The sequence below is a fragment of the Geospiza fortis genome, unplaced genomic scaffold, assembly GCF_000277835.1.
Source record: "Geospiza fortis unplaced genomic scaffold, GeoFor_1.0 scaffold128, whole genome shotgun sequence".
NCBI lineage: Eukaryota > Metazoa > Chordata > Aves > Passeriformes > Thraupidae > Geospiza > Geospiza fortis.
Genome location: NW_005054420.1, coordinates 1,615,383 through 1,626,146, shown reverse-complemented (window position 1 = coordinate 1,626,146; position 10,764 = coordinate 1,615,383). Strand labels below are relative to the sequence as shown.

Below are 10,764 nucleotides of genomic sequence, written 5' to 3'. Positions count from 1 at the left end.
CCCACCTCCCCACACCCCCCATGCCAGCAGTGCCCGGTGCTGCCCCCATTCCCAGCTCCCCATATCCCCTGTGCCAGCAGTGCCTGGTGCTGCCCCCATTCCCAGCTCCCCATATCCCATATACCAGCAGTGCCCGGTGCTCCCCCATTCCCAGCTCCCCATATCCCATATACCAGCAGTGCCCGGTGCTGCCCCCATTCCCAGCTCCCCTATGCCAGTGGCTCCCAGCACAGACCTTTCCCTGGCCCAGGGAGGGCCCAGGCTCACCTGATGTCCTCGTCGTGGGCGAAGATGACGATGGCCCTGGCGTTGGGCGTCTCCAGCAGCTGCCGGATGATGCGGTCGTAGTCGATGCTCTTGTTCTCGCGCTCCTGGGGGATCTTCAGGGACTGGGCGATGCAGAGCCCACCTGTGCCAGGAGCAGAGCACAGAGGGACCCTCAGGGGAGGACGGGCACACGTCACAGAGCCCAGCATGGGGAAGGCACGGCCCACAGGGAGCCCGCGAGGGGAGGAACTCCCCCAGGGATCACTGCCCTTCCTGCACCCACGGCCAGATCCAGAGGGATCTGAGCAATTCCTGCTCTGACAGCACAGCCTAACCTGGGGGGGGTCAGGGGTTACACAGACTGTGCCCACCCCACTGCAGAACGGCAAAACAAGCAAAGAAACGGGCAGTGGAAGGATGAAATGGAATTAAACCAGGAAACAACAGCAAGCTGAACAAGCCTGAACTGGTGAATAAACCCCAAAACAACAGGCTGAGAGACAGAAGGTGCTGACAGTGTACTGGGCAGGTTTATCTCACTGGGGGCTGAGACTCTTTTTGATTTTGCACCTTGAGGGCTGCTGGGGGAAAATGCTTCCAGTGGAATGACTGACCTGGAATGGGAACAGCCAGAGTTGAGATATTGGCAAAACCCACACCGTGCAAGGAAAACCCCTATTCCTTCAAGGGCCCACCACCCAACAGATGGACAGACACAAACAGTGAAACCTCGAGATAAAGTCTGTGAAAGGGATTTCTCATAAACACCCAGAGAACACAGCAAAGAGCATCAGCACAGCCAGACCAAAAAATGCCCACTTTTAGCAGTTCCTGTACCACAGCTGTCTAGTTTGTTTTAGAAAAAAAAGAATTTTAAAAAATCCCATCTCCCATCTCCACTGAAATTCTGCTTGTTGCTGGCAGATGAAAACACAACTTTTGCCTTAATTATTTTGTTCCTCAGCAGTAATCACTTTCATCTTTTACAGCATCTTTGATACCAACCTGCTCACCATAGTGCACAGAGCGTTAATTAATAACGTATCAGAGCTCTTAATAAAAACCAGCAGTGGGGATGAGTTAATTAAAAGGCAGCAGGACAAGGGAGAGATTCACAGATAGGCTTTAAAACTCAGCTTTAAAAGTCCTGTAATTGAAGCACTGGAGAAGGTGTTGGAAGGTGAAGGACGTGGAGGAGGAGGAGGCTCGAGCCCTGGAGCATCCTCCTCATCCCAGGGCAAAGCAGACCCAGAGAGAACCAGGGGACAGCAAACTGCTGCTTGCAAATGTGAAATCCAGCTCCTGTGCCCATCCCTGAGCCCCTCACAAAGCAGGCCAGCCTTGTTTTCCCTGATTTTTGACAGAGAGAAGCTGAGCTGCAGCTGCCTGAAGGCAAAGGAGCTCTGCTGGGCCAGCTGCTCCAAAGGCTCACTGGAACAAAACCATTGTTTCATGGGGAGAAATGAAACGGTGAACAGGAAAGGCTGGAAGTGAATAAAGGAGAAAAATAACCCCCAAATTTTTCTGTCTCATATAAAACATTTGTTTTGCAATTATCACAACCTGGGCTTTCTGCAACCTTTCTTTTCCCCTTTAAAAGCAAACACTACTGAGCTTTAAAAATAAACTTCATTTTAAATGAAGATTGAAAGTCTCAGTGCCAGCGAGTTCAGAAACCTGGACAGTTCTACATGCTCGATTTTCCCCAGTCAGAATGAGACAGAATGAACCCAAGGCCACGAGCAGTGATGTGCAGCTCTCCCAGAATGTCCCACTTGGCAGGGACCACACAGGCAGTGGTGACAGGCACACCCAATTTGAGCCTTCCCAAAAGGAGCAGATGCCATGGGGCCCCGCTAGCCTTGGCACCACCTCTGCTCAGAGGAATGAAGGATAAATGGGAATTAGAAATAAATGGCAAACACCAGTGTGCCCTCTGTCACCCCCTGGCAAGCAGGGTGCCCAGGGAATTGGGTGTCTGCTGTCCAAAAGGCACAGGGGAGTAAGTTCAGCTTCCATATCCTCATGCCACATTCCAGCACAACAGGAAATGTGCACAGTTATTGAGAGCGTCAGGTTAATTCACAGCACTTCCAAGGGAAAAACCTCCGAGGGAATTAGGTGGGAAAACCACGAAAGCTGCAAATTCAGGATCTTGTCCTAGGATCCCTGCAGTGATCCATTACCCCTGGTGGCCTGGAGAAGTGACAAATGCTCCAAGCTGCACAGAGTGCCTGGCAAGGACAGGAGCCTGGGAGCCAGAGACACCCCAGGACCGAGCAGGGGCTGCCCCTGGGGGTGTCCCAGGCCAGGCTGGACGGGGCTGGGAGCACCTGGGACAGTGGCAGGTGTCCCACTGCGGCAGGAAGGGTGGAACAAGAGGATCCTTAAGGTGCCTCCCAAGCCAAACCGCTATGGATGGGATTTGTGGGTCCCACGCCATGACCCAACCAACACTCAGGCTGCTGGGATAAAGGGTCCATCCCCCCCACCCACCCTCCCACAGTGGGTCACGCATCCACCCACAGAGCGGGATCCATGGCACAGCCCTCTGGGGGATGAGCACATGCTGGCTTTTCCCTGGGAATGCCAGGGCTGTGTCAGAGCCTGGCACGGAGGTCAGGGGGCAGCCAGGACCCAAACCAGCAGGGAGCACAGGGGCTGGGGACACAGCAGAGCCTGAGCTGTGCCCTGAGCCCTGCCCTGCCTGCTCCTGTCACCAGCCAGGGTCTGTGCACAGATCCCAAACGGGACAGGACTGCTGGGAACGTGCCTTGAGCTGCTGGATTTTCCAACATCAGCCTCATTCCATGGCTATGACAATGGAAGATGCCAGCAGCTCAGATCCCAGGCAGCAGACACAGAACTCAATGGTACAACTCACTTTAGAAGTTTTTTGACCAATCACACAAAGCAAAATCACATTGACAGTAGTTCTATCCAATCACCATAAGCACATCTACCTGTGGTTGAACAATGCTTGATTATTTCAAATAGAATACCTGCTTGTGAGCCTTAAAACACAATGCACAGAGCTCCATTATTAAGCTTAGAACTTCCCAATATCTCACCAGATAAACTTTTCTGTAGCTTAGGGAGTTATTCTAGACAAGGGTAATACACAGACCATTGTTCTATTTGTCCTTGCTTTTCTACTTTTTAAACAATTTTTCTGCTGACCGATCTCATGGCTGCTGCTTGGCTCCAATGGCAGGTTTTCTGTTTCTTGGGGCCCTTTTGCAGCTTTCCCAAAGCCCTCTGATTCTGTGGATTCCCACAGCTCCTGCCAGCCCTGAGCCGTGCCCCGGCAGGCAGAGCCCAGGGCTCTCTGCAGGCACCCAGCAGCTCAGGGTTGGGGGTCCCAGCGCTGGCGCTGCAGTGCAGTGCTGCTCCAGTAGCCATGGATACCCATGGCTGGCTGCTCTGTGGGCTCTGTACCACACTAACTACGTTATTCTGCTGCCCTGGAATGCTCCAGGAGCTGTTTTTCTTATCGCCACTTAATTGGATTATCAGGTAGCAAAAGAGACAATTGAACACTTTTTCAGCTGATTTATCTGCAGAGATCCCCTTTTGGGGGGAATCACTTCTGGCAACGCTGAAAACATCACGTCACAAAGTTATGCTGCTGCTGCTGATTATTAAAAGGAACTCTCAATTAATTTGATTAATACGTTCCTTTAAAATTAGCAGCTGCCAGGAGCTGCCTCCTGGGTGTTTATCAGAGCTCTGGGAGCAACAGGAAAGCCCCTGGCACAGCTCAGCTGCTCCTCACTGCAACCAGCACAGCAAACAGCCCAAAATGGCGATTTTAACCACGCTCTGCTGGGAGGGGTGAGAAGAGCTCGGGTTAAGTACAGATGGTACCAAGACTCTGTGAGGCAACAGTTAAAAATTAAAACCAATGAAAATGAAAAGTTTCCAAGTGCAGGAGAGCTCTGAACCCTCACACAGACCCTGCCAGGCGCCCCAGGACGCTCCAACAGGCAGGAAACCCCCCCCACAAGGGGAAATAAATCAGTCAAACACTTTAACTGGGGTTTGGGGGAGTCAAAGGAGGGGAATTCACTGGGGAAAAATGAATAAACCTCAAAGGCACACAGGAGGTTTTTCCCATTTCATTGTACATTTTCTATCCCACTGCTGGCTTCTGGCATTTCCTGCCATTCCCTGCACATCCAATTTGGGAGCTGCAATGGATTTGACTTGCAAACCTCCTGTATTCTGCAGGTGAGAAACCAGTGACAGTAACACTGAAAACAGTTTAAAGAAGCCAGGATCCTCCCCTTGTGAAAACCCAGACAGCACAACTGAGGAGAGCTCCCTGACAAAGCAGAACCACATCCCAAAGAGCCAGCGTGACAAAAGATCATTTTATAGTCCTGAAATGCAGCTGGGGCTGCCCCAAACTCCTCAGCAGGGACAGGGTGTTCAAACACCTGACACAAACCCACCCAAGCTCCAGGGCAGGGAATCCTGCCACCCTGAGCTGCACTTACAGCATGGCAAACCCACCCAACCTCCAGGGCAGGGAATCCTGCCACCCTGAGCTGCACTTACAGCATGGCAAACCCACCCAAGCTCCAGGGCAGGGGCTGGAACCCACCTGAGACTCACAGGGGGCTCTGCTGCAGCAGCCACCTCCCAGGGAGGGCTTTGGGCCAGGTTTTGGTTTATTTTAACCAAAACCCTGAATGAACCCACGTCCCAGGACCTGCCAGCAGCATCACAAGAAGTGAAGCGATTGGAGTGTACAAACATTTCCAGTCCCATTCCCAACCCTGCAAATTCACAATAAAACAAGTGAACAGAGTGATCCTGGCCTGGGTGTGCAATATTCCCTGTCCCAGCATGGGACAAGGTGCCACCAGCGTGGCACTTCTGCACCAGGGGCTGCCCTGAGGCCAGCACAAGCTCCCAGGGATCTATCCAAGGGATGCAGAGCCCAGGAGATGCCCAGGGTATCTGCCCCAGCCCCAGCTCTGCCCCTTGCACCCCAAAGGAATTCCAGTCCGTGGGAATGAGCTGAGGGGCAGAAAAGCTCCTGCCATTCCAGAAATGGCAACAAATTGATTTTTATTGATTTTCCCCCGGGGAAAGCAGAGCAAGGCAGGTTCAGAGGGAGCTGGGAGGGGCTGGTTCATTCTGCTGCCACCCAAACCCACAGCTCTGGGAAATGGAACACCCTGGGCATGGAGCACCACCCTGCAGGGCGAACACATGGAGAGGCCAAAGCAGCGCACGACATGCAGGATCCTCAAGGAAAAGGAACTCCAGGTTCAAACAGGGCTGGCAGAGAGATCCAGAAATGCCAGCTGGGCCCTCTGTCCTAAATCAGTGTCCTGATGAGCCCTGCATTGGCTGCTTGGTCCTCCCTAGAACAATGAATATCTGCTCCCCAGGAATGCTCACCCTCCTGCCAAGAGCCACAAAGTCCTTGCTTATGGCACTGGAAGAAGTTTACAACTGCCCTGATCTGCAGATGGGCTCGGGTTTAAATTACATCTCCATAGCAAGGTAATTCAATTGTAAAAATGGAAGGTGCACCAATAATAAAATTACATTAACGCTTGGAATGACAACAATTTATCCAAGGAAAAGGATCCCCGTGGATTCCCAACAGCTTTAACTTAGAAACTTTCTACACATGAAGAAGCTACTGAATCACTTGGAAATCTCATTTTCACTAATTTTGTTTATTGTTTCATTTTTTCCCATTAGCCCTCATCATAACCCAACAACAGAACACCTAAACTAATATGGAAGACTAATATTTCTAGCATGTTATTCATTAATGCTTAATTCCATTGTGTCAGACCTTTGCTGCATATTTAATGACATTCCTGGTGTGTTTTATCACCTCAAAATTGTCCTTTATTATGGCAGTTAAACTCCAGTAATACACAAAAAATTAAGACTCTCCTTGGGAACACTAAATTAAATTACAAGAACAGTGTAAGATGACTTTGAGAGATGGAGGAAAGCTCTGTTTGTGAGACAGAGTAGCAGGAGAAGGAGCTGCCTGTGCCTGGGAACCTCGAGTGAGAACAGGCTCAGCTGCAGGAGGGATTTAGGAGCTTTTGGCTTCCTAAAATCTGCTACAAAGGTGCACTGGAGCCACACAGTGCAGCCAGGCAGGAAACAGCAATAGAAAATAGAACACTGAAATGCCTTTTGTTGGTGAGCTCCGTGCCAGGAGCGCTCCCAGGACCTGGCCTGAGCTCAGGAGGGCTCTGGGATCCCCCTGGCAATGAAACGTGACCCCTGGGAGGGAGATGGGAGCGCAGGGAGCCAAGGAGAAAGAAACCCCTAAATGGATGAACCATTCCCTGTTTTGTCTGAAAGGCCCAGAACAGGGAGCTCCTGAGCTGCACGCCTGTATTTATGTGTGAGAGCTGCCCTTCAGCTGCTTCCAACACCCAGGAGGAGAGAGAGAGCCCACTTCAGACACGGGAGCTGCTGGGGATCACGGAGGTGTGGATCAGGGACCTGCTGGGGATCAGGAGCTGCTGGGGATCAGGAGCTGCTGGGGATCAGGATCAGGAGCTGCTGGGGATCAGGGAGCTCCTGGGGTTCAGGATCAGAAAATTCTGGGGAGCAGGAGCTGCTGGGGTTCAGGGAGCTGCTGAGAATCAGGATCAGGGAATTGGGGCTCAGGATCAGGAGCTGCTGAGGATCAGGATCAGGAGCTGCTCAGTGCTGGGCTGCTCCTGCAGGATGTTTGTTCCCCCCCAGCAGTAGCGGTGCCCCCTCTGGATAATGAATCATTACAGAGTGTGAGCACAGAACGATCCCTAACTAACGATGGAGCTTTTCTAACTGCAGGTTGGAGCGTTCCCAGGGCCCCAGTCCCTTTGTTCTCAGGGAGGGAACATGGCATTTCAGCTGCTCCCCGCTAACGGCACTGCTGGGGCTGCTGGCTGCCAGGGCAAGCAAAGACTTGTCACCTCTTCAGAGAGTGACAAACGCAGGGAGCAGCCAGGACCCTGTGAGACAGCTCCGTGGGAGGCCAGGGAGGAGAAGCGTCTTTGATAGATAATTTTGGAAGGAAGCATGTTTCCTCGTTTTTCCACCCAAGAGGAGAGCAGCATTTACAGCATGACAAAATTCCTCCAGGAGCCCAGAGCCAGGCTTACAAAAGCCCTGCAACAGATCAGGGCCAGGGAGCAAGGCCACAGAGAAGGGTCCAGATAGGGCTGAGAGCTGGACCCCAGGGGACACTTGTGGGACCAGCCCACCCTGGTGCCCTGCCCTGGGTCAGGCCTGCAGGGATCCCTGCAGTACCAGAGCAGGTTTTGGTGGGTCCCCCCTGGGTTTTGGATCACTCCTGCCTTGCTGCAGCACATTTTCCTCCAGACTCACACCCAGGGTCGGTGCTGGGAGCTCACACAGTGACCCCTGTTCTTCTGGGACCCAAAAGGGGCACATTCAGCAAAGCTGGGAGCTGCTTAAACAGGCTCTGTCCCCAGCGCTCACCCAGGGAAACGGAAAATAGAAACAGAGCTCTGGAACTCCTTGGTCTTTGCTAGTCCTGCTCATAATCCCCATCTCCTTCACACTGGAGTCATGTCCTTAATGCACTCGCTGAGCCTTAATGGCCCTCTCTCAAATGAGTACTAAAAATGCAATATAGCTCAATAAACCCACTCGAGCAGCCCGGCAGAGCCCAGCCCTGCCCTGAGCCACTCCGTTCATGGAGCTCTGCCCCAGGGGCTGGAAAAGGAGATCGGAGCAAGGCCTGGGAAGGCAGGCCAGGACTGAGCCCAGCAGTGCCTCACCTGATGGCAAATCTCCTCTTGGATCCCAGCAGACACCAGCACCCACCTGGGACTCACCTGGGGACAGGGGCTGGGACAGGGACCCGGGCAGCGACACCCAGGCCAGGCTGGGCAGGCTCAGAGCAGCCTGGCACAGGGGGGGCTCAGAGCAGCCTGGCACAGTGAAGGGGTCCCTGCCATGGCACTGGGGGGGCTCAGAGCAGCCTGGCACAGTGAAGGGGTCCCTGCCATGGCACTGGGGGGGCTCAGAGCAGCCTGGCACAGTGAAGGGGTCCCTGCCATGGCACTGGGGGGGCTCAGAGCAGCCTGGCACAGTGAAGGGGTCCCTGCCATGGCACTGGGGGGGCTCAGGGCAGCCTGGCACAGTGAAGGGGTCCCTGCCATGGCACTGGGCAGGCTCAGGGCAGCCTGGCACGGTGAAGGGGTCCCTGCCATGGCACGGGGGGGCTCAGGGCAGCCTGGCACAGTGAAGGGGTCCCTGCCATGCCAGCGTGGCACTGAAGGGGGCTCTGGGGTCTCTCCCAGTCCCTGTCCACATGCTCAATGCTCCCCAGGAGACATGGAATGTGGATATTCCTGAGTGACCCAGCACAGAGCTCTTCACTGCCTGCCTTCCAAAGGGCCTTTTCAATGGACAGCCCATTAGAGACAGGGATTGTGTTCATTTGAGAGACCTGGCTGCACTGTGCCACACCCTGAATAAAGCCCAGGAAATTCACTTCACAGCAAGAACTTCAGAGAGTCAGAATATTAATGCACCAGAAATGAGGTCACAGCGAGCCTCCAATCAATCAATCAATCAATCAATCAATCAATCAATCAATCAATCAGTCAGTCAATATTTAAACAATTTTTATGCCAAAAAGAATTTTTTTTTGCAGAATCTTGATAATCAGAACAAGACAACTGGAGATAAAAGCATCCTGTAGTCAACCCAGGACATAAGGCAATCAAACCAGGAGATCTGGGATTCACAAGACCAAAGAGAGAGGCCAAAGGCAGGATAAGGAGGAATTAATTACGCTGCATGTGCCCCTTTCCCTTACTGCGGGGCACTCCTCACGTTAGTCCCCATTTAACTGAATCTCCCTCTGCTGTTTGCAGATGGAATTTCGCTCTGTGCCCCTGCAGTGTGCACTGTCCCGGGGCATTTCACACATCCCCGGGGCTGGCAGGAGCAGAGCTGCCCCCGGGGCTCCCCAGTGCCACCCCGGGCTGCTCCCCGTCCTCCAGGGCTGGCCCTGGGAGCTGCAGCTCCTCCTGCCACGAGGGACACGGGCCAGCACATTCCCCTGGAACAGAGTCTGCCTTGTAGGGAGGCATTCAAACGATGTTCTCAGTATGACACAAATGAAAAGTAATTAAATCAATGTAACTTCTAAGGAAACAGTTGTTAACTGCTATTTCACATAAGACATCCACTTCCTTTATCTTTAATTCATTCCGTGGTCGGAAAAGATGACCAAAGTTATCTTTACTTTGCAAAAACTACTGCAACGGGAGTGAGGGAAATTAACACTTTGATTAACACTTTTAATATTTGAAATTAATTTCAAAGCTCCATCTCAGTTGCCAAGGTTTGTATTAATCATTCCTCCCAATATTATGGCACGCTGAAAGAACTTGATTAGATTGATTCCAAAACAGGGAGTGAAGAGACAGCTCAGGCACCACCGATTCAACTCCTCCCTGGCATTGCCTACCTGCCCAGGGAGCCTGCACTGAGGAGGAGCTGCTTTGCTGCCACCTCTATTGTCACAGGAAACGCGGAATTTCTGGTGTGAAATTCTCAGAGCTCACACGCAGAGCAGCTCATCCCAGGGCTGGGATGCTCAGAGAGCTCTGGCAAACCATGGCTGGAGGGGAACTCTGTTAACTGACAGATCAGGGAATGGTTTGGGCTGGAAAAGCCCTCCAGGATCAGAGTCCAGCTGGGGAGGCACAGGGCAGCACAGCTCCCAAAATCCCTGCACTCTGCAAACACAGAAAATGCAAAAAAGCCCCACCAAGCTGTTGGTTTCTGTCACCTGGAGAGTCCTTGGGACTCACAATGGACACCACAAACCCAGGCATTCATCAACCCTTCCCCAGGGCAGGCCAGCACTGCCCCAGGAGCCACATCCACAGGGCTTTCAAACCCAGGATGGGGACCTTCCAATGCCTGAGCACCTTTCCATGGAGGGATATTGCCAATATCCACCCTGAGCCTCCCCAGCCCAGCCTGAGCTGTTCCCTCTGCTCCTGTCCCTGTTCCCTGGGGTCAGATCCCAAATCCCCCCGGCTGTGCCCTCCTGGCAGGAGCTGTGCAGAGCCACAAGGGCCCCTGAGCCTCCTTTGCTCCAGGCTGAGCCCCTGCCCAGCTCCTCAGGGATTCTCCTGCCCTGTCCCTGTTTCACCCCTCAGAGCCGTTTCCAGCGCTGGAACAGACCCTGCACCCACGGGGAGCTCTCCTGAAAAAGCACCTCCATTTACAAGTCATGAATTTGACTTTTGCCCTTCTGGGTGCCTCTCTCAGAGCAAAGCAACGTTCCCTGCATTAAAAAAAAAAAGGATAAAAGCAGGATATCCACAAAATTCCAGTGAGCCTTGTTTAATCCACTCGCCTTCAGTTGTTCTGCAAGCTCCTCATTTTGGGGAAATAAATGGTTTTAATTAAGTTGCCTGCACAGCTGCTGAGGCAGGAGCTGCCAGGGCTCGGGAGACGCCCCTGCACAGCCCG

The 10,764-nt window shown here is 52.9% G+C and overlaps 1 protein-coding gene across 1 annotated transcript in view; it reads right to left on the bottom strand.

The window, feature by feature from the left end:
• Positions 1-10,764, bottom strand: part of GRM7 (glutamate metabotropic receptor 7) — a 111,346-nt gene that overhangs the window by 81,541 nt on the left and 19,041 nt on the right. Inside the window, exon 2 of the mRNA XM_031061632.1 lies at positions 268-409. Within this exon, the coding sequence (XP_030917492.1) occupies positions 268-409 (142 nt within the window). The remainder of the gene's footprint in view (positions 1-267; positions 410-10,764) is intronic.